A 24,869-nucleotide genomic window follows, 5' to 3' on the forward strand; every position below is an offset into this window, starting at 1 on the left:
GTTTCATACAAGTAAAACCATGTTTTCTTTTGGTGCCTGCACTAAAACGGGGGGAGAGGGGAAGCACAGAAGTAGTCTACACATTATTTTTGAAAACTGTACCATTTATTAAAGTGCAACCTGGGGGCATGGTCTTACAGCAGTGTCCCATGAGCAGAGGGAAAAAATGTACATACCCCTTGAACTGAGTATGTATCAATGATGCTGGACAGAACTTTCCTGTCAAGGTGGAAACACTTTTATTAACCAAATGGCACAAGAAGCTTGAGACAGTTTTTCCCAAGAGGGCTGCACTTGCATCTTGGAAGGAACAGGATGACGAGTTCCTGGGATAATGGGTGACCTGAGGACCAGTCAGGGTCTCTTCCCCCAGGCAGGCCTCTTGAGAACAGAATCCAAGATCCCTGCAAGTCTGTCACTATTTGCTTACACCTGGCAGAAGCCTAGCAGAAGAGATCCCCTAACCTGCAGCTTCAGAGTCAGTCCCATTAGTTTTTGCTACTTAACAAATCAGGTGGCATTCTTTTGGTCTGGTGGGTTTTTAGGTTTACACTCAAATAAAAGCTTATCCTGCAAGTTAAAAATGGGGACAGAGCCCCTAAAGGTATAGCAGTAAGATGCGTCCTCTGCAGCTTCTTGTGTCCACATCGATAGTGTCTTGGGGATGCTCTTTTATCCCAAACCACATTTATGGGGATTTTTTTTGTTTTGTGTCCAGCATGGTCACTGCCCCCCTGCCTGCTGATGGTAACTGCCAGCACAGTTATGGGGGATGCACGTGACAGCCCAGGGAAGGCTGTTCCTGGCTTTCTGGTTTTGTTCATGGTTGCTGCCATTGTTTGTTTGCCTTGTGTCTTGGGTTAATGGAAGGTGTAACCAAAAGTAGGTATTCTATTACCATCTCCATAAGCTGTTAAGATAGGTGGGGCAGTTCTTTATCCTCTCTGTGACTCAGCTCTCATAACACCCTCTGGGGAAGCAGCAGCCACTCTGGGGGGGCTGTCTCTGCTAATGAGACATCCAGGTGTCATTAGATGTCTAAGGATGTCTCACAGTCTCAGTGAGACTCACAGAATTACATTATGCCATTGTGAGATGCCCTGCCCTGAGGGGGGGAACTGAACATTCCTACCTGCATATAATCCTGGACCACCATGGGGGCACTAGCAGTGGACTCCCAGAGGAGAAGAGCTTGAGAACCACCACTGGACCCCCAGAGACAGACCAGACCTTTCTTCAGGATCACTGCTTTGACAAGACCACATCCATCACTGCTACCACCACCCTGACCACCAGGCTATCAGGTAATATTCTGACTTGGTCAGTTTAAGCCAGTGTTTCTCCACTATTGCTGTTTTTGTGTGCTGAATACAGAAACCTCACTAAGCAGCATTTCCATCAGAACGGGTGCATGGAGCTGGCAGAGGGCAAGCGGCAGCAGCAGGCTGTGGTGATGGCTGAGCAGAGAAGCACCTGGTGACTCCATCACCACCAGGCAAGGAGCAGCAGGGCCTGGCAGGACCATGTGCAGGCAGCCACAGCAGCAGGTCACCCCAGCAGGAGAGCTGGTGTGGGCACAGGAGCCACAGCCCTCATCACAGCGCCGTGAGGGTGAAGCAGGAGCGAGATGATCAGTGTCACAAGGAGAACGAGGAGCAGAAGCAGAGACACCCATCAGAGCAGGAGCACCGGTGGGACAGAAGCGGTGACCAGGACAGACACAGGGACCACTCAGATAGAAAGAACCCCAGTGACAGGCTGGGAGCTCACAGCCATGAGCGGGACATGCAGAACCTGCAGGAACAGCAGGCACACAGGGAGTTCTACAACAAAAAGAGGGGAGAGAACCTGCAGGGCACAGAGGGCAGCAGTAACCACAACCCAAAGCTCCAGCAGTCCGAGAACAAACCCAAAGAAGTTCTGCTGTGACTAAGGAGAAGCCAGGCTTTGAGCTGTCTGGGGCGCTGCTGGAGGCCACCAACACGTTCCTGCATGTCCATGACAGATAGAGCATAAAGAGACTTCTCCTCCACATGAGGAAAACTCCTGCAAGGGGCAGGAGAGGGAACTGCCCTGGTGGGAAGGCAGACACCAGAGTCTGTGGCATGAGGAGGTCCCAGTGACCTGTTTTGGGGACACAACACAGCAATGAGAACCAGCAGGGCACCAGAAAATGGGGAAAAAAAAGTCAATTCCATTTTGCAATATGATAAAAGATTTGCATTATTTTTTATAAGGCCAACCTGCTATGTTTTGTACATGGAAGAAGAGCAATTGATGATCAACAGTACAATCCAGAACTCCAGAGCTCCCAAGTTCAGTCCACAGTGGCAGTATATACATGACAACCCTCCCTCTTAATATTCAACTTCACACACACAGAGTTCAAAATCCAGTAATTTTTCTAGAAAATCCATTCTCACAAAAGCTTAGACAAAAATAATTCCTCAGAATCTGACACGTTCCAACTAACTTTCCAGCATCCTGGGATAGGAAAATGCAGCAAGAATATCCTAAAATAGAGAATATGCTAAGATCTCTTCATTCTGAGATCCTTTAAGAAACAGGCTCATCAGGAGATGTACTCTTGATAAGGTTATTTAGAAATAAAAGTACCTTGTCTTTGTGCTTCGCGAAGAGTAAGTTTCCCATAAGCTCACGTTTCATTTTTTACATTATCATGAGTTCCCTTTCACCTTCCTCCATCTGCTCTAAGCCACAGTGCCAGCACCAACCCTCAGAGATCCATCCACACTTCTACCTGGGAAGCCCAAGGTCTTGCTCACGGAGCTGCAGTACGGACGAGGACAGACAAACGCACGCTGGAAGAGGAAACACTTGTGGCTGGCTCTGACTAAGGAGTAGGGCAGTACTTGAAAGGTTTCTCTCCACACACACCTGAAGTGTTGTGACAGCAGGAAGGGGATTTCCTTTTTTGCCGAAGTAACTTGCTCATCATTTGTGAATCTCTAAGTTTAGCTAATTACAGATTCACAGTCGCAAAAGAAATTGCACTGAATACCACTCTGGGCCAGGTCAGGAAAAAGCAGATAGAGATGTTTAATGCTCTTTTGCTCAGTTACTAGAATCCATTGCTTTATATATCTGGGAATCTGTCACAGGCAAGACCAAGTTAAGACTAAATACACTATGTGCTTAACTTGGGAAAGACAATGCAGACTGCAGCGTGACACAGGACAGCAGAGCATTTAATGTCTGAATTGCACTTGAGGCACTGGCCTTGCTTCCACATGGTTTTGCTGTATTTTTGCTGAATATACCCCAGGTATCAGAGTACTGATCCCAACTGTACCGTGTCCAGCATGAATTTCGTACCTCTGGTAACTGAAGGGTTGCAGTAAAGTGGGCTGGGCAGGAGCAGAGCAAATGGATTCTCAAACCAGCAAATAGCAGTGTCCCTCCCACCCTCCTGGGCAGCACCTCTGCCCCAGGAACACCAGGATGCTCAGAGATAATACAGCTATAGAGAGGCAGCATCTTCACAGGATGGGGCTCCAGTAAACATTAGGGGCCAAAACCAGTGTGAGCCAAGAGGTAAGAATAAGCACTGTCCCACTGGGGCTTAGGAGGAACCTGGAAGGTTATGAGGAGCAGTGCTGTACCTGAGAGGAAGCTGAGACAAAAGGGAGACCAGCCTCTCGCTACAGGACTCAGGTTGGCTAATGTTTGTTAGGAGGGGCTCGGGGGCACAACGGGAAGTGACAAGACAGCACAGCTGCAATAGCGGTCAATCTGAGAAGCCAAAAACTCCAGGGGTTGGCAGCAGCTGGCTCTCCCCTTCCCCTGGGGATTCTCTGTTCCAGTTCCTAGAGTATGAGCACCCCTTTCTTCAGCACCTGCACTTAAGTTCTTAAATTTGCAGAATTTATTTTTTTTTTAAAAATACCCCCGTACTTTAATCACGAAAAACCAGTCCCCGCCCCAATTCTACTAAAAACATGATTGTCCGTAGCTGGAGGCTTATTGAACAACCTCACCTCATCACCACTGAGTTACTCAAATGTCCAATTAAACAGCAGGCAGCTCAACCTTTAGGTAACATAACTACAAAAATTGGATGTGCTCTCTTCTCTCCCCCCTCCTCCTCAAGAGAGCTCTGTTACTTTTTCCTAAGCGCCAGTGCTACTCCGACTGCTACAGCCAATATAGCGACTGCAGCAGCCCCGCCGTACAGCAGTATAGATTTCCCTTCTGGCAATAGGATAGGCTTCTCCTCTGCAGCCGAGGATTTCTCTTCTATTTCTTCCAAATGGCCCTCTTTCCCCACTTTTTTTTCCCCTGGAAGCAGTATTTTCTCAGGTTCTGGTGCAGCCTTTTCTTCTGATGGGGCTAACTTTGGGACAGGTTTACTTAATACAGGGATTTCAGGTTCAACAAGCTCTTCAGCTGCTTTTCCCTTTTCCTCCTGTTTTGTACGCAGAAGTGCAGAGGGATGTGCTTTTTCAGCAGCAGCAATTTCAGGAGGTCTAATTTGCTGTAAAGCAGCAGAGGTTTCTGGAAACACTGCCTGCATGGTCTCTGCAGCACCGGCTGGCACCACTGCTTCCTCAATCCCCTCTGGTATCTCTTCCTTCTCCACGTGAACAATGTCAGAGTTGGAAGAGTTGTTCTCACTCCTCTCTTCACCCCCTCCATTGCTGTCCAGGCTTTTGACTTCTTCAGGATCCATAGCCACTTGCTGCCAGGACTCAGGTCCCAGGGACACCGGCAGGCTCTCCGTGTGCCAGCTCTGGCTCGCCGACAGGGAGACGGGCAGGCTCTCCGACTGCCACGACGTGGTCACCGTGGGGGATTCCGGGGGGCTCACCTGTCCTGAGTTGTCACTGGTCAGGATGTAAATGTCATTGCTGTCCTCTGCAATGAGCCCGGGATACTCTTCCTCTTCGGATTCCAAAGTAAAGACTGTTCCCTACGAACAAAAAGGAGGACACAACACGTGAGCCATGGCTTCAGCATTCCCTCCCCCGTACGGGACAGAACAGGACACCTGGAAACTTGGTGAGCTGGAAGAAAGATGAGAGGGCTTCTGCAGGAGCAGCAGCTGCCTGACCTACATTTCAGTAGAGATTACAGAACCCAGCTGGTCCAGCTGGTGTTTCCAGAGACTGGAACCTCTTACATGAGCTTTGCTGGGAGCTCCTCCTTTCCCTGATGTTGCTTTATCACTGATTACATCACCGAAACACACCACATGGTCGTTATTAAACTGACAAGATACTAAAGTCTGAAGCCAAACTGCAACAGAACAAAGAAAAAGAAAGCAAACACAAGTACATGATCCCCGTTGAATATTGCTCCCTTCTCCCTTCTGTGCAAGTGCTCTCTATTGCTTGTCCATTTTCATCTAACAGCGTCCCTCTTACATTAATTTTATCCCATTTCCAGTGCTATCTGAAGTTTGTATTTCTACTTTGTACCAACAAGCTGGAATCTACAGTAATTCTAGTATTTTAGTACAATTTTAGCTATTCTTAAATGAATTCACTTTGGAAGGCTGCCATCATAACTTTGGCTACACAACTGAAGTTGCAACAACCAACCAAGCAGACACCCAGAGATGTTAACAGGCTTTGCTTGCTTTTTTTTAGCTAGGAAAAATCTGTGGCATCATGAACCTCTGTACTATCCTCCTCTCTGTTCAGCTCTACACTTCCATAAATCAGAATGAATTTATTTCCTGTCCACACCACATCACAACACACTAGACCACGTCTATGGCCTGATGTTAGCAGAAGGAACAGAGACACACACCACTGATAACAGCTCTGCTCTTAACATTCCAATGGAAGAGCACCCATGCTGCTGGGACTCACTCAACACGAGGCATATACAGAAATATTCTAAAAACACGCTAAGCTGCTGAGGATTTGTGAGCTCTGGCAAAGAAAGCACCAACAAGGGCTACATTCAGACAGCCTGAATTCCTCTCAAGTCACACACTGTACACTGGTGCAAGCCAAGAGGCTTTGAGCCATGACTCAGCAGCCCACAGAGGGGAGGATGGAGCCACCTGTAGTCAATGGGGACAGAGGGTACAGAGACTGCCCTGAAATTTAAACATGCTGTACTTCTAAATACGTACTTGCATTGGAGGTAAGCTTCTCACAAAACACAGGTAAGATCTGGGTATATCCTGAGGGTAACACGCAGGATAAACTGCTTTGGAGAGGGTCAGGAAATGGAGGGATGGTTAGACAAGGAACATGGGCAATCCTCATCATTTCAAATACTTCATCAATACATGTGCCAACCCTGCACACGCAGCCTGCCTGCAGCAGGAGGGAGGAGGGCCAGAGGGGCTCTAGAGTTTTATTGTTCCTTTTCTTACGCAAACTGCACTGACCTCAGAAGAGTTATCAGTTGCTGGCTCCCTCTAAATCAGAGCCTTATGCAGCCTGGCTGATTCCTTTCTGTCTTTACAGACAATTTACCTTCCGTGTCAGTGCCTCAGGGACACAACTCCCCAGGCTTGGAGAGACACATGGCCTGTGGCTGGGAACGCTGGGGCAGAGCTGACACTCTGGCAGGGGGTAATTCCAGCACTTTCTCGTTAAAAGCTTATGAAGCTTTAACTGAAAATCCAGACAGTAATAGGCATTATTTAGGATACATGATTAATATTTCTTGATCTGAATTAAGATTTAATACATAAAGTCAAGCGGATAAAGCTCGGATTTTGTGCTGGTTCAGTTGAGGTTTGCACTTTGGTGGGGTTTTCTTCCTTTTAAAGCAGCTGAAATAAAAACTGAATGACATTTAGGACAATTCTCTTGATTCATCTACAGATGTGACCCAGAAGCAAAGCTCCAACAGGCAGATTATTTCAGGACAGGATGGAACATGTGGAAGGATTTTTAATAACTTGAGGCCTTATATAAGCTTTACACTTTAGATTTAATAGTAAGGAATGCATGTAAGCATTTCTTTATCTGCTTTGTTTATTGTAAATAAACAGTCTACTGCTTCAAACCACAAAGATCAGAGTTGCTCTTTTTCATATTGACGGAGGGAAACTTGCAAAGTTATGAGTGCTTTTCCTCATCCAGCACACTTAGAGAGCCACATCAGGTGTGGTGGAGAAGCCTAAATCCCACACTGCAGCTTCCTGCCATTCCTGATCCCAACCACTGCCACTTGAGGGAAGAGGTGGCACAGCTTATGGGGAGACAGAGAAACACTGGTCTGTCTGGTTCAGTTCTTATATAAACAAGGAATTATGTGGATAGCCAACTCATACAAAACTAATTTCTGAGGACATGAAAAAGCCCACCTGAAAAACAGACAGCCCAGCAAACCACCTATACACCCCAGATCCTGATTTAGTCCAACACAGGCGAAATTCTATACAGGTCAGAGAGTGCCACCAGGGGTAAAAAATCTCCATATTCCCTGAGCTTCAACCACTCAACATGAAACTAAGCAGACTGACAAAATCCCTGAGAAAAAGAGTGTCTCGTGGTTCAAGAGGAAATGCTGGTAGAACACAATTTCCCAGGAGAGCAATCTTGGCTATAACAAAAATTTCAAACAGCTAGAAAGTTTCTTAGGTGAGGGCACTGACTACCTTGTAACATAACCTATCCCAGAGAAAAATGAAATTCAAAAAGAGTTTGGACAATGCTCTCAGGCACATGGTGTGAGCCTTGTGGGTCCTTTCCAACTCAGGGTATTCTATGCTTCAATGACCACTTTCCCCACACCAACAGTGTCACAGCAATGAGCACTAGGAGCATTTGTGCTTAAAATCCAGTCTGAAAAACAAGAGGCGAGGAGTGACAAACTGGCTTGTGTCCAGGGATCCTAAGACATCTCCCTCGGGGGAAATAAGCAAATTTCCCACAACAACAAACCTCCCTAGAGCTAGGAATGTGGCTGTTGTGTGATTTGTGGCTGTGGCAGAGGAGCAGCTGTGTGCTGGAGCAGGGCTGTCGGTGCCCAGGGATGGCTGCTGTGGTCAGAAAGCTTCACTCCCACCCAGCTTTGCCCAGGCTGCAGCTCCATCTGCTCCCTGTCTCCCTCCCCAGCCTTGCTACACCAAACCTTTTCAGACCCTCATGGAAGTCAGAGCTGACAGCATTACCCAGCTAATCCTTCAGAGAAACGGATTATAAAGCAGCTGCTGACAATACTCAGATCCAGCATGAAACATTTGAAAATAGAAAGAAGTCACAAAAAGCCCTCAGGCACTTACTGTGCCTCTCTGTTCATCCCTCTGAAACTGTCAAGATAGGTGGAGCCAAGAAAAAGAGAGCAGAGTTCTTACAAATAGGACTGCACTTTTTATTAAGGAAAAAAAAAAGGGAAAAAAGATTGAGTGAACCAGATCAAAGCACTCTGATATTGCAGCCTCACTCCCTTGATACTCCCTTCAAGGAATGCTTTGGCTAGAACAGCCTGCATCCTTCCATCCCTGCCTTCCAACATAATCTCTACAACCTGCAGTAAGTCAGGACAAAAGCAACACCCTTTAAGGTTTCACTCTTATGGGTTTAAATTGAGGTAAATTCAGTTATTTATAGTTATTTATAGATTTAAATCTTCAGATTTAAAGTTGTTGGAAGGGAAAAGAAAAAGCAGATGATCTAGTAGTTCATTTACCATTTAATGTCCTTCTTCAGCCACAGTGCCTAAAAATTAAAAAAATCTATTCTTGTACTGAAGAAGTTACATATAAGTGGACACTTCACTGCTGTATTCCATGATACGAGCATAAAGTATAATTCTTTGGAAAACTCCTTTCTAGGACTCCTTAAACTGGACTGCCCTTTCTTACACATCTCTGCCACACTAAACTTACTTGTCTCTCCTCCAGCAGAGCACGTCTCTATTTCTGCACTGTCATTCCCAGGGCAAGCACCTGGACTGCTGCAGAAGGAGATTTTCATCTCCAGAAGCACAAACTGACTACCTCGCTTCTGGAGGATGACAATTGTCTCTTTACTCTCTTTCTCCTCCAGACTGTTAACACCCTCTAATACGTGTATTATTCAATCACCAGCAGCAAAGAAAATAACTAAACCAGCTGCAAAGCCCAAGACAAAACACTGGAGACACACAGAGAACAGCTCCTCTAAGGCTAAGACAGGAAACTGGAAACGCTATGCAGTTTTCAAACAAATTTACTTTTATTCTCTTCAACATGGGCAGTTAACTAGTTAAATGCAAATCCAGGTCTGAACTTCATGAGACAAGACCCCTGGGAAGGCAGAGACAGTTTCTGCCATGGGTCACAAATATAACTCCCAGGCTTGTGCTGAGAAGAAAGGTTATTAACTGCACTCTGATAAACAAGTTGAAACAAGGGAAAAGCAGATGGGCTGGTAACAGGAATGGAAACCTGAGAGAAAAAAAGGCAGCTAGCTTCCAATAAATCTTACACTATTTCTTCCTTATAGACATCTCAAGACTATTTCTACATAGATGAAATCTAACCACGGAAAACAGGATCCATGGAACTTGAGAAGAAATAAATTATTTCTTAATTTATTTCAAGGAAGAGGTGGGAAAGGAAGAGGGGAAAAAAATCCTTACCAACAGACTGGTCTTACTGTGCACTTTTCCAGGAGACGAAGAATTGCTTCTGATGCAGCAGCATTCAGTCCTGGAGAAGCCAGACAGAGCAAAAAGGCAGGGGAGGAACGAGGAGAGAAGGGAGGGGTGGGGAGACGAGGAAAGGGGTGGGGAGATGAGGAAAGGGGTGGAGAAAGCATGTACACACTGCATGTCTGTGTGCTGAGCCCTTACATTGCTTTCGGGAAAGAAAAGAACAAAGCTACTTGCAAATCAGGCTGGGTGTTGTTTTGCAATGGCTCAAGATGAAAAAGGAAGAAAGTCTTTGTAGGAGCAGCTGACCCAGCAGTCAGGAGGAAGAAATGTGTGTTCCCACTGTGTTTGTTTAGAGCACGTGGAATGCCCAGCACACTTTTGCTCCAAAAGAGAGATCATACTAAAACTTAGGAGCCAAACAGGTAAATGCAAGAGCTGCAGCCAAACCTGTCACAGCAAGTAGTGAAAGAGGGAACATAAAAACATGCCAGCCATTCCCTCACCAACCAACCCACACCAGCACATCCCAGTCCCACACTGCCATCAAAAGCTAGCTGATTTACAATCTTTGTGTCTGAAGGGATAAGGGAGGGGGACACTCATGGTTTCAACTCACCACCTCATCACTATATCTCTATGGGACTGACATGGAAAAATCAAAAAGCAACTTCTCATCCTCCAGTAGATCAAATTTCTCATTTCCCACAAGCCATGCCAATTTCTTGAAATCTGCTGCATAGCTACCCAACTTGTAAAACTTTATTCCCTTGAGCTGGAAGTTTTGCTTCTAGTTAGCTGTCCACCATCCTCAATCAGACACTTTCCTGGACCTACAAGCCTCCTAAGCTCACAAGAGAACCTCAGTCTTGCACACATGCAGAACTCTGGGAGCTCTTCCAGCCACATTGTGGCTGCACAGAATGATGCAGCAAATGGATGACACAGCTCTGTACAATTCTGGCTCCACACATCCGCAGTGGGGCACAGGAAGGGCTCAGCTGACCCCTTACCTTTGACTGGCTACTTCCCTCCTGGCAAAGGCTGACTTCAATCCAAAAATCGAGGAAGATCCCAAATTGCACAGTGCCAAGGGATGAGACAGCACCAGAGACACTACAGAGCTTTTCAGGTCTGCCCCTGAAAAGCTGACTCCTGTGAAGCTCTCCTCTGCTCCAGATCCACAAAAAAAAGCAGACAGGCTATTCCCACATCTTTTCACTTTTAAGCAAGATCTTAGCAGCTGCAGGAAAGACCTATCTTCAAAATAACTGCTCCAAAATAACACAAAAATCGAACCTCTTCCTGTCACAGCAACATGAGTCACTGGAGACTCCCAGGTTTATACATTGCCCTTTTGGCTCGAGCAAATTATTACTGACAACTTGATCTGGCACACAGAGCCCCTGTGGCAGATGCTTATCTTAAAAAATGCAAACACTCCAACACTTCCGTGGGGCTACCAGCCTGCCAGGCTCTTGCCAGCCCTTCTCAGAACACATCCTCTCCTCCCATGCTGGTCCCACGCCCTGCTCCCAGCACTGCCATCCCACCACACCATCCCACAAACCGAGAAACATCCCACAGGGTAAAAACCAACCTTTTCCTTACAGGAGAGAAAAAATACAATGAAACCATACATTCCCCTTCCTCCACAAAAAGTCACATGCCCAGTGGGTCCCCAAGCCCATCCCCAGAGCAACTCACAAAGGTTAGTGCAGCTACATTAATTCATCTGGAAAGGATTTTCATCACCTTGTCTCCTTCCTCGCCTCTTGCGCTGTTTCAAAAATAGCTCAGGCTTGTTTGCTGCACCGCTCGTGTCAGCCTGATTTTCTGCCTGGCTGGATGTACACAGCCAGGCTCAGAGCCTGCTGGACACCACTGCCTGGATCTGTACATCCATGCACAGTCACCCAAACACAAAGCACAGCCCCCTCCCTCAGAGGCCGTGCTGGAAAGCTGCTTGTTTTCAGAAGCTTTGCGTTCTATGAAGTGTGTTTACAGCAGGCCTCAAAAAGGGGCTGGAGAACAGAGCAAAGCCCTTTTGGAGGTCAAAAAACAAGGCAGAAAAGCAAAAAAAGTAATAACATTGATCTGTCTAAAAGCTGAAAGCAAGGGCCTGCCCTGGGATGAAAACACTTTGAGATATGAGTGCATTTATCAAAGACCTGAGGTCATTTGGCTGCATGCTGTTAGAGCTTCTGCCCATTAAAGACAAAAAAAATCCCTCCTGCAGGCCTTGACAACTATTCTACATGATTGCCAGGAAGGGAACAGATAAAGAAGGTGCAGATGTGCAGAAATTCTTGAACAAGCTACTCTTAAAAAAAACCCCTCAGGTAAACTCCTGAAATACAAGAAGCTTCTGAATAAGATTTTTCCTACAAGTACTTTTTTTTTTCACAGGGTTTTCCTGAACAGCTTTTCTTTTTAGAATAAATGAGCTTGCTGGAGCCATTTCACAAATCCCAGATGAATTCCATTCAACTCTGGCATCTTTCCCAAACCCAGTAATCTTAGGCTCAGCATTCAAGACCCAGCTCATCAGCTGTGAGCTCCTTTCTGAAGTATTTCTAAATGAAACTTTCTCAGCATGCCATGACTCAGGAACATTGGTTACCATGAATTAAAGATTTCTGCAAGGAAAAATGCAGCACAAAGAAATACTGATTGTTCATTCTATGCATGTTCCTATACAGCTGTAAAGTCTACTATGCATTAGCTATCTTATCACTTATTATAAAAATAAATTAGTACCTATTGACGTTTCCGTATGAAGTGCTCTGCAATTACCTATCTGCTAAGAAATTCTCTGAAATTTAAGAGGAGGAAAAAACTGTTTTCCATTAAGAAGAGGAGCCTCTTGGGCACGGTACCTCTTGTTATGGGAGTCTGCTTCCAAATGCAGTGCTCCATGTATTTTAACAGGGAAGCACAAAGTCACCATACTGCAACAAATTAGCACCTTAACACACACGGTATGAAAATTAATTGTTATCTGACACCTAAGGACCTCTTCAATTTCAACAGCAATCCAACAAATCAGATGTGCAAAGAACTGGAACAGACTGCATGGGGAAACTGTGGACTGCAATCACACAGGTCTTTAATATCAACATCACAAATGAATGGTGAAAGTCAGTTCTGCCTTGGGTCAGAGAGGAGAAATAGATGAGTGCCCAAGATCCCTTTCTGGTCCTGACCTCCTGATTGCTTTTTTATTTCTTCTTCTCAATCATTCTTTTTTGCATCTGCTTGCTTCTAGCAATCCCTCTTAGCTTTCATTCCTACTAGTATCACACTTAGAAATAAGGTTTGAACAAAGGATGAAAGTTAAACAGTCTTCTTACCCATCCTCCTTGCTGAATGATATAATCTGCAGAATAGTCTTCTAGATATGTCACCCCAAAGTTCACAAGGGCACTCAGTGGCTCCTGGCCCCGTCTGGTCAACTCCATCAGAAATTGTTGTAACAGAACCAGGGGCACCAAGACCTTCAAAAAACAAGAGCTGTGAATAAATACTGAAAGCATTATCAATACTACTGTGCAGCTAGAACAGAATTCATAAGTCCACACAAAAAGTCTGAATCTTCAAGTGTAAATATACCAGGGACTATACACTTCATTTCTGAGAAGACACAAGGCAAATACACAATATAATGCACTAAAAAAGAAGCACTTAATCTGCTAAGGAAAAACCCACAGAACACAACTGCAATGTTTTCTTAAGCCCCACTTTTCTCCCAATACAGGATTCAGGTAGAGAAGCAGAACAGGTCCAGAACTGGAAAGATGCAACATCATAGATAGCTTGAAGGAATATGCACCCAAATACTAACAGCAAACTCATATACATTCTTGAACAGGAACATTGCACTAGAGAGTCTCTTTAGAAGTTCACACTTGGCTTTGAGACAGGGCAGAAACAAACACCTCCACCCAGCAGCAGAACATTGCAAACATGTTTAAAATGACAAACACAAGGCCCTTTCCATGTCAAACTCTCCCTCTGATGCCAAATTTAACACAGAGATTTTCCTCCCTCATTTCCCTACTCCCATTCCTCTTTAGAAACCTTTTATCTGAATGCTCAGCCTTAACCTAAATTGCTCTGGAAGATGCAAGACTCTGTGAATCCACCTCCTTCACATTATACAGTTCTAGACACTTCCTTCTGAAATTATGTTTTTGTTTGCCTGAACAACATGCAGTTGAACTTTCAAACTCTAAATTTATTCTCCTAGAGCACACAAGTGGCCCTCTGGGCAAGGTTTATATGCAGCATTTCACCAGGGTCAGGAAACTGGTATGAACTGAAGTCATTAGCATCTGAAAAAGCATTATTATGACACAAGAGAAAAATATTTGTTTTACTGCACTTTAATTGAGGCGACTGCACTGCACATCTATTCACTGTGCAGACTGGAATGCTGTTTCCCAGCTGCACAAGGGAGATGAAGACTCTACTACTGGTCACACCAAACTCCTAATGCCTCCTTCCTTTTCCAGTCTCTTCCCCCTTCAGCCTGGTTTTCTTTTCTGTAAACATCCTGCAGTACTATTCCCAGAAATCTCACCTTAGGATGCAAAGCTGGAGGAAGTTGATAGGCAAACGAAGCTGAAATTGAGGTTTGTACTAAATTCATGGTGGCATCACAATGAGATGGACTACTAAAACCAGATGGGGCCTAAAAAATGCCCATAATCTGACACATTTAAGATGCTCCAGCTGACTAACAAAGGAGTCCAATACTGTTGTTCTGTGATGAGCATTTAATACTGGTAACTGTTAACACTTCACTAGGAATGTCACGGTGCCAGAATTTTAAGTGTTTGAATTTTAAAAGCACTGGGGGTTTTTGAGTTTCTTGCAAGCTCAGAGTGCACAGACATAAGGAGCAGGTCAAGGTGAGGTGTCAGAGGAAACTTCAATCTTTTTGGATCAAAAAAAAAAGCAAGCTGTCAAGGCTAAGCATCTTTCAGAGGCTTTGGGCACACCCACATAACTACAGCAGCCTGAACACTGAGATCTCAAAATATTTGACATTTACTGTAAGCTGAAGGCAAGAGAAACAAAGGCAAGGAAAGGCTGCTTGGGAAAAGAATACTTCCATAAAAGTTAACAACATCTTTCTGTACAAAAGAGTAGCTGTCTGAATGGTGATGAGATTTGACTAGAACAAAGTAAAAATACAGCCTTTGCAATTCAAAGCAACTGCAACTCCCTCCACCAGGATGCCTGGGAAGGAATGCTAAGGGCTATTTATATTTTGACTGAATAAAAACATACACAGAAAATAGTTGGCAGGAGAAAACTCCTGGGGAATCATTATAAAACCCACTTTACTATCAGAAGATAGCTGATTGTATAAATGAAAGACTTGTGTCAACTATAGTATTGCAATCCCACTCTACAATATTACACAATATTACAAATTTAAATACACACAAAAGAAAATGTTACAAAGAAAGTTCAGAGACTTTGAGGAAGCTATATCCAAAATTATTGCAGTTCTGTGTATCTTTTGTCTATTTCAACTTAAAATTAATCTAATTCTTCACATTATTATTTCTTACATTTTTGTTGCATTATTCTTTGGCCCCTAAGATGACCGCTAACCTACTCACCAGTTCAGCTGGCTCTCAATAACAGTATTTGTTATGCTTTCAGCTGATGCACAGTAATGGGATTATGAATTTTGAGGCATATATATTAATGACAGCCTTTCTTAAAATAGAAGATGAAGACCCTTTTCCTTTATAGAATTCAACAACAACATTTTCTAACAGCTTCTTTAGAGTGAAAATTAAGCTGGGCTGAGATGGGAGGGAAGATATCTAGATCTCTTCTGTTATAAAATAGAATTCTGATTAAGACAATAAAGGAAATTAAAAGGAAATGAAACCAACACAAATGTATTCCATCTTCTCAAAACAAGTATTATTGAAGGAACTGCTGGGCATTCCTGAAGCACCAAACTACTACAAAAACAAACAGATGCCGTGCTAATCTACAACATTTCCATTCTAGTTTGCTTTTGGACTGTAAGTTTTGTAGCAACAAATGTTAGACAAGCAGGGTTGATGACAATGACATGTTCTGGAGGATGCTCTCCACCACAAGCTGATGGGAACCAAAATCCATGAGCCCCAGGAGCTGCAGGAATGCAGCAGCAATGAAGGTTGAACCACAAACCCCAAATGCAGCCCATCCCTCTGCCCAGGGCTGCATCTGCAGGACATGGGGACCCAAAGCACATTGACCTGAGAAGCACATCCACCTCCTCCCTTGCCAGCTGAGCCACAATGACTGGTTTTATGCTTGGTTTTAGCTTTCACCAGCTGAAAAGTAAAATGTGCTAGCTTAAGCCACCTTCTTGATAATCAGATTTCATGGTTGTTTAAACTAAAATGCTGTGAATCACAAGATGACAAACTGAAAGAGCTCACACATAAAGCAATGATAATTGCTGGAGCCATGGGCACTAACTTGTCACGCCATGTTTATTAAATTGCTTTACAAGTGCCCCCACCCTTGGTTAGATGAACAGCTTCTGAAATAAGCAGGGATATCTAGTCAGGAAAAAGTACTAAAAAAAAAAAGTAAAGAGAGGGAAAAATAGTTCTCATTCTATTTTAAATTTAAGAGAATATTTTAACACTCAAATTGTGATTAAATTTGCAAGTAGTTATTCTGTTCTTTCCTTCTTTTTCTGATCACCACTGAATCCATCAAAGAATGATTAAGGTCATGAATTTGAATGATTAATGAAAGATGAAATTGGGGAAGAATAATCTACTCATTCTACATTAAAGTATTTTCAGATAATTCATTTACAGATTTGCATTTTGTTTTAAAAGGAAGATTCCTATAATTTGAGATAACTACTCTTGAAACCAGGTAGGAACACCATCCTTATGTTTTCTGAGCAATTTAAATATCATGAAGATATTGTCAGTTTTTATTTTCACTGTGTTTAGCACTCTTTTTCACATATATTTGAAACCTGACATTGGAGCAAAGAAAGAGTATAGAAGTATTATGAAAAATCTGTCTCAGATTTCATTCCAAAACTGCTGCAGAAATTACCCTCTCTTTGGAATTAAAAAAAATGAGTCAAGCAACATGTCTAACTTTTCATTTTACTGAACTAAAGGAAGGTTGACCTAACACCTCCATTCAAAGCTTCTAGCTAAATTATCTATAAAACAACCCACTATGTGCATATTTACCACTGTGAGAGTCTTATTTATTCCATACTAAAACCGAGTTCTATTCTTGGCCCTCTGTGAAACACAACAGTAAAAAGTAACTAGTAAAAATAATGTGGACATCAAAAACATGACACATGCAAGTGAAAGCACTGATCTGGTACCTTGTTCCATCCAGTGGCATGAGCAGCTGCCTCCTGAGTGCGCTCCCGATACTCCTGATACGTCACCGGCCTGCAGAAGTTAAACCAACACTGAAAGTTATAAAAGGAAACAAAAGATCGTGAATAAAATTAAATTCTCAGTTTTCGGAGAATAAAATATTTTCACATGTGTTACAGCAAATAATGTTCAAGAGCTAGTAATCTGGTGTTTCAGGACATAAAGCACCAGCACCAGACAGGGTGAGGAAAGCATCACCTTCTTCCACTTACACAATTTCATCTAACTGGTTAAGTGAATTTCCTAATAATTTGATACTCTACAACTTAAAAGACATTAGATAAGTAGGTTCCCTGATATGCTACAAAATTTCTAAGCTCTTGCATTTTTTTTTATAATCTAGGATTTTAAAGATGGAAAATTCCACTACGAAATTCATGCCTGAGCTAGAGGCCAATGCAGAGTAAAATTTTACAAACAATACAGACTATGGACCAACACAAACTGTTTGACTGCATTAACATTATGTTGGCATGGAAGCCTCTATTTGCAAGAAACAGCACTTTTGATGACCAAACCCCTTCATATTTCAGTAGATACCTCTAGTCTAGATTTATCATGTCTCTACTTCTCTGAATTGGGATGAAGAAATTCCTCTCTTCCAGAACTCTCTCTCCTCCAAGATCATATGGCATCTAAGAGTCAGTAACAGCACAGGCTTTCTGCCAAGTGACAGCAGAAGATGCACTGCTTCAGAAGCAGCCATCCTCAGCCAGGTCATTACAAAAATCAAGTTCAGACTCCAGTTTAATGGAAATGCTGGTAACTTGCATTGGACAGAGAGCTGCTTATTGAACTCCAGGAACCTGATGTGATCCAACAGCCTACTGTACCCTGACTCTTGTTTACATGCATGTAAGAGGGCAGGAAAATATAAGCCAAATAAATAAGTTATTTCATCAAATAGTGCTACTCAAACAGACATGGGTAAAAGAACAGAGCTAAAGCACAAAGGGATTTGTCATTTTAAGGGCATTCTCTTGACTTCCTTGGTACATTAATTCTTTGAAACCAAATCCAAATCAATCAGTGGATGAGAAGAGCAGGAACAGCTGCAGGAAGGATATTATCAAGGGATTAAACAGTAACTCTAGTTTGCCTTAGAAAAAGGCAACACGGTTTCATAGGCATTTCAGACTTTATGTATGTACATACAAAAATTAAAAAAATTACTTGCAATGCAAAGATTTTCCTTTAGAAAACACAGGAAGGCTAGAACCACTTAAATGCACGACTGCATTTATGCAACTGTTCCTAAAGCAGCACCTTGCAACTCCAGCTCTCTACCAACACATCTTTGGAGGTCACTCAGAAAAGCCTCAAGTAGTTCATGTGGATCCATTAAATTTCAGGCTGGTAATTTAAAACAGAAAGCCAAGCAACCACAACAATTTTACCAGTTTGCAAAAGACGTTAATTAAGATACTAGCATGCCAACTACAATGTTCTATTTAAACAATAAGCTTAAATTGACAGGACAACTGTTAAGGCACCAAGGTTAGCCCAGGGGCTCACATCTGCTTCAGATGTGTACCTGAAGGGTGATCACCAGGTTTTTAACTACCATCCTTTCAGGAAAACGCTGCCACTCATCATGGGCCAGTCCACAAACAAACCTTCAGCTCCACTCTGATCTACTATAAAGCTAAAGAAGTTAATGTGGCTACAGCCCAGCATTCATGAAACTGGCAATGGCAGCTGGCAGTTTCACCAGCAGCTCAAACTGCTTGGTGCAGCCTCAGAAGTTCAGTAACAAAAGCTTAGAAAAATTTTAGAACTTACATTGCTGCAAAGGGCAAATAGCACAAAGAAGTATTTGCACATTACATCGCAAAACAAAAAACCCAGCCAGATAAAGGAACATTGAAAAACAAAGAAATGCAATAAAAAATGCTGTCCAAACTTCAGCATTTCAGCAACAGTCACAGTGCAAAAGGAAACACCTTCCCTTTGAAAAAGCAAATGGAAACTCACTTGCTAAGCAAGCTCTGCAGTGCTTTGTGCAGATGTTCCTTCAACTCCTGGGACACTTTTTCCCCCAAATGAGCCAGGCAGTCTTCTATTGAGCTCTCTGGATTGGCAGGGCTGAACACTGGGGAAGTGTGGCAGTCAAACCCTGTACTGGTAAATGCTGAGAGAAGAAGGCATACAGAATAAAACAGATTCACAGAAGAACATCAACAGTCTCAGATTTCTTATCCCAGCAGTTAACACAGTTTACATGAGGGAGGAAAAAATCACAGCTCTGTAGTCAAAGCATGCAACGAACAAGTCATAGTAAAATAATGTCCAAATACACTCTGAAAGTGCTACTTACAAGGCAGAGATGACTTTGGGCTACATTTCCCCTCCAGCTCTTGTTTCACAACTGCATCCTAACCAGCAACTTTGCTGAATGTGCAGCTATTCTCCCATTTTAAGCTGATGCCAACCCTGATGGAGCAGCAGAAGAGCCTCTTTTCATGGTAAATTTGCCCACACACGGGCATCTCTGCAGCAGTACTGAAGTACCATTTTTAGAAATATTATTTTGTTCTTATAACCTTTTCCTTCTCAGTTTAAAACTTCTAAGAAAGCTCCATATGAATGAATTTAAACATCTCTAGAGCATTCCTATTTCAGATTTCCAATTTGCAACACACATGCAAAACCAAGATGGTTTTGAAATCATTCCTTGCTGGGAATGCAATAAAAGACACATCTACAGGTCAAAGCACATCACAAAAAATAAACCTGGAAGTGACAAATCTGATGGTTTAAGTCCACACTCCTCAGAATATTAGCTCCTGAGGACTTCTGCCATCAACTGCAGCAGCTTAAGGGCTGCTTACTTTTCATTATTTATAGTAGCCTATTAAATGTCATCCAGTTGTTTGCTTTGGCCAGGCTCCACCACTCGAAATGGTAACGTTTAACTATTTTACTCCATGTGACAATGTGTACAAATCTTGTGGGGGGAGGAGGATAAAGAGATTCAATGTATTCAAAAATCTCTTTAACTGGAGTACCTGTTACAAATTAACCACCATTACAGTGCATAGAGATTATGGATTGAAACGGGAAAACCTGAAGAGCACCTTCCAAGATTTCTTCATCAAGACGTTTTAGCTCCTCCTCGATTTCTATTTTAATCTTCTCCAAAGCCTCTTTCTCCAAAGCATGTTGTGCCATAAGCTGTTGTTGAGTCCCTGAAAGAAACCAGAGAAATCATTCAAATGTTTTAATTCTATGTTTCAAACAAGGTAGATGATATTGAAATATTAATTATAAAGGAATTCAAGGTGAAAGTTCTGTTTCAGAGAGCAACAAGTATGACCCCTTAGGAGGACTTATCACTTTCATTTCACATCCAGATCTTCAGGTAAGTCCTGTAACAATCAGTGTAGCTTTTTGGCGTATCTTTCTTCATGCTTGTTTTGAAAACACTAAATCATAATTTAGTGAACAGCAGTTTTATGTCCTGTCTTTGGTTTGTTTCTCTTTAAATCTGCTGGAGCTCACTTTTAAGTGCCACATTGCCTTGCCTTTTCCTCTACAATGGACACATATAATAACTAAATTTCACATCAGAGTGTGTGAAGATTGTAAAAGCAGTTAACACACAGAGAAGTGTAGTTAACTACATGCTAGTAAAGTACATCATGCATTTTCTGTATTTAAAAAAACAGTAAGCTTTCAAGGTGTCCCACAATTGAAAAATAAGTTAAGAATCCTCAGTAGCAACCCACTGAAAGTGTGTTAATGCTTAAAAACTCAACACAAAAATCCCTCTAAACCAATGTATGCTTAAGTCAGTGTAAAATGTTTTCATTTATTTCTGTGACCAGTCTATAAGAATGAAGGATAGTCAGTTTACTTCCATTTCACTTAAACACACATGTTCAGAATAACTTTATTCAGCTTCTTAAATCCCTTCCCAAGCAGTCTCTTTGCCACCCTGAGTAATAAATTCCAGAGAGGAGCAAACTGTTCCTCCTTTGGCTAATGCCTTGTCAGTCCCTGTCAGTTGCTCCAGAGCCAAGTGCAACAAGTGTGTGCAAGTGCAAAGCTGTGTGTGAACCTGTGCTGCACCCCTGGATGGCAGGGATGAGGGTGTGCAGGGAGCACTCGTTCTCACGGGACTAATGTGACGATGATCGCACAGGACAAGCTGTCATACTTGATAAGAAGTCACCCGGAAAATGGAAGGAAGAGAAATTCCATTGCTGCCAGCGTACAAAAGAGCTGTTTAGATAATCAGCACTGCAGTCAATGGTTTCCATCTCGTAACACCCACAACTTTGCAGCAGCTGCTGATTCTGAGAGCACCTGACTGCTCAGTCATGCCAAAGCATCAAAACCCTACCCCTCCCAGAGCAGTGACTTGGCACTGTTTATTCCCCTAATAAAAAATGGATTTCAGCTTTCTGCATCTCCTGGATATTGACTGCTACCAACAAGCACTGCACACAGCACTGGAGAGCAGCACATTCCAACAGCAAAGGTCCTAAGTGAAGGATATCTTTTTCTCAGTTAGCCAACTTCCAAGTCAGTTTGCAAACAGGCAGAAGGAAACAGTAAAACCAGCTTATATTAGGTGAGAATATATTTTCCTTATTAAGGAATGCTTTCCTGTGCTCAAGACATGGGTTTGCCTCTTCTGAGCCTTTGGTAAACCAACTCTGCAAGGCCTCTTCCCAACCCAGAGGCACAACAAACCTCTGTTACATGTTCTTATACAACCAAATTAGTGCATTCTACTTTCTATTTATGGAATAAATGCTCCTTTTAGCACAACTGTGTTCTGGTTAAGAGTTTGGGTTTCAGGTATTTGGAAGTAATCTGAAAAGAAGAAAGTGTGTTCTAAAGTCCATCAAGCACTGCATCAGGGACCATCAGACTACTAAATAAATGTAATACTTCAGTAAAACTCCAGAAGTTCAATAACAATACAAGACAAACCTGTTTGCCAGGTTTGATCCCAGGAGGAGGGATGGGAAGTCATTCATCAGAGCTAGAGAGGCTGACATCTCATTCTACAATGCTTGTGCCAAATACTGCAGCTAACAAGGGAAAACAGCAACTCTAAGAAGAGACTAAGATGTTCTGCCTTTTTAGTTCAAGGGAATGCAACATAATTGGAAAATAAAGCCACTGATGTCACAGATTGCTTGTAATTTTAATTTACCAATACCTTCATTTTTTGGACTTCATAGGTCACTCCTTGATGAAATACAAAGAAACATTTATAATATAAATATATTGAATCACAAAAACAAAGTACTTTGACTCACTTGAAAAGTAAATAATACTAAGAACTTCAGCAGAGTGGAAGCTTCTGTAACAAGAGTGACTTCAGGCGGAAAAGTGTAGAGATGTTTTCCATTTGTTCACCTACCAGAAAACCTACCAAAAAGTAACAGAATTTTCTGCTAATGGACCTTGCTTTAAATAAACTGCAGTAACTGTTATGCAGAATCACTATTGTGACAAAGCTAATAGGAAAAATGTTCACATGCCATGGAAAGGCAGAAGATCCTGCAGCAGGTGACACAAGGTGGCTGTGACTGGGATGCTGCACTGAACTGCCCTCTAGAGGAGTCCCTCACTCTCCACCTCAGGCAGACAAGGAGGTCAACACCACCAGGGCAAGCTAAAACTTGTCTTCCTGGATACTCCCATTATGCTCTAATATGATTCAGAGAACAGATCAGGAGTACAGTCTCATTTGGATCTAAGAAAAATATATGAAGGGAAAGTACTGCAAACCAGAGTCAAAGCCTTGTATGAACGAAACACAAAATACAGGAGTGTTCTGCAGCTGGGAAGGAAAATAGGCAATAGCCAAAATCGCTGCTTCACTGCTTCCCATGGAAGGTCTGTCAGCACAATACCCAAACCAAAGCAAAGTATGATTAAGGATAGGTGTTTTTTATTGGAATCCTATCAATTCACAAACCAAGGCTGTTCAGCCATAGAGTAGAAAGACATCTGACCAGCATTTTGAAGTGCCACAGAAATCCACAGTGGAAGAAACTTGGGATCATTCAATGTATTGTATCAACGGCTGGTGATGGTGCTTAGAAAACACACTGACAAGCAGGAAGCAATGCTGTGCTGTCGTTACCCCTCCTGTGCTGTTACCAAAACCCAGAGCTGCTCATTTCCATTTCCCAGCTTTCCTGTCTCTCGAGTTCTAAGCAGGTTTCTCAGCCCACGCTCAGGACTGCAACACCCAGCTCCCTCCCAGCAGTGCATTAGGCAGGGCAGGAAATATCCATTCTGGGCTGTGCTCCCCTCCTGGGGGAGAACACAGAGCACAGGGAGCAGATTACAGCAAGCAGGCATCAGCCACGTGCCAAACAACGAGGAGATACAGATGGATATAAACTGCTCAACAGCCAAAGGAGATGCACACAGCACTCCAAAATAACCACATGGCTGTTGCCACACATAGCCCAGGAGTGCTGCTCAAACACTTTTTAATTACAAGCAAGGAGAGAAAAAGTAGGAGAAAGGATTTTTAAAAAGTAGCTAGCAAAAAAAGAAAACTCTAAAAAGCATGGAAAGCAGAAAAGCACCAGGGAAAGTGAGTTAGGAAAGAATGAAACAAATTCTGAAGCAGAAGGATAAAGCATTTGCTTACTTTAATACAGCCTGAAGTCCATTCAAAGCATTACAAAACAGAGTGAGAAACAAATTGGCAAATTAAAAGTAAGGCAAAATTATTTATTCCAGAGGCTTTCATCAGAAAGCAGCAAAAACACCGAAAGAGAGACCTAATTACAGTGAAACATGACCAGGAGAGGAGATTACATGGTCACTGTCTGGTTTGCAGAGTGAGGTGGGGAAAATGCAGGAAGATTTCCTGTTTAGAAGGGCAGGTTTGGAGCAACAAGGATGAAAGACCACATTTGTAAAGTATGAATGCTTTAGAGTAGTTTAATAGCAAATCCAACTACAGCCTGCTGTCACACAAGATAACACATCTAAGCAATATCTGAGAAGTAAAGCCCTCTGAACTGACTAAAAAATTATTATTTAAGCATTTGCAGCTTCCTCTTTAGAAAGTTTAAATATACCTCTGTAATTCAGGTTAGAAGCTTAGAGGTTTCAGTAATGAGAATCAGTTGAAAGGTTTCACCTCAATTTGCAAATACTTCAAAGGTAACTACAGCCAAATTATTTTTAAAAAGCTTTAAGACTAACATTTTGCTTTCTGAATCTTGTCTTTATAGAACAAAGCAGACTGTTACACACTGAACCGTTATATGCACTCCACACATTTCCCAGTTATAAATGGGTGAGATGTTCAGAATGAAATGTTATTGCTAAAATAAGCACATTTTTCAACGAAGGCTTTTATGAAACAAAGGGTTTTATGAAACAAAGGGTTTTATGAAACTGTATTTTGGCACTAAGATGCCTCTCCTTTCATGGACCACAGGTGCAGTGAAAGAGGAAGCAGTAGACATACCTTAAATATACTAAGAGTAATATTATGAATTAAATATACTAGCATTAATTTAATGAATTATATATCATATAATGAGCATATACTATATGCTTTAGTGCCAAACTGAAAATCAGTTCTGTCATAACTTTGATGCAATCTTTTCAGGAATTTCTCACTTCATGACAGGTAAGTACAGTAAATGACAGCATATGCATTCTTAATCATTGTTCAAAGAGAAAAAAAGGATTCTGAAGACTGTCTCTGTTTGGTTTGTTTTCTTTTTATTCTCCTTTCATCATAAGTTCTGAATCACAGAACTAGTAGTGACTGATACGTCATTAAGAAGTGACAAGTCACCCAGGCAATCCTGACAAACAACATTGCTTAACTGCTTGCCGCCACAAAATAAAGTTTTACCCCCTAGGTTTATG

At 42.5% G+C, this 24,869-nt stretch overlaps 1 protein-coding gene across 2 annotated transcripts in view; it reads right to left on the reverse strand.

The window, feature by feature from the left end:
* Positions 1–2,197: 2,197 nt before the first annotated feature.
* BCL2L13 (BCL2 like 13) overlaps positions 2,198–24,869 on the reverse strand; it is a 28,800-nt gene continuing 6,128 nt past the window's right edge. For both annotated transcript variants that reach the window (XM_085049316.1, XM_085049317.1), the window contains exons 3-7: positions 20,081–20,191; positions 18,978–19,134; positions 16,946–17,015; positions 12,918–13,061; positions 2,198–4,930 (exon numbers count right to left, since the gene is read on the reverse strand). In XM_085049316.1, coding sequence (XP_084905442.1) covers positions 4,121–4,930; positions 12,918–13,061; positions 16,946–17,015; positions 18,978–19,134; positions 20,081–20,191 — 1,292 coding nt within the window. In that variant the 3' untranslated portion in view covers positions 2,198–4,120. The remainder of the gene's footprint in view (positions 4,931–12,917; positions 13,062–16,945; positions 17,016–18,977; positions 19,135–20,080; positions 20,192–24,869) is intronic.

Source organism: Lichenostomus cassidix, chromosome 1Ab (genome assembly GCF_008360975.1).
Source record: "Lichenostomus cassidix isolate B80296 chromosome 1Ab, HeHo_3.0, whole genome shotgun sequence".
Taxonomy (NCBI): Eukaryota; Metazoa; Chordata; class Aves; order Passeriformes; family Meliphagidae; genus Lichenostomus; species Lichenostomus cassidix.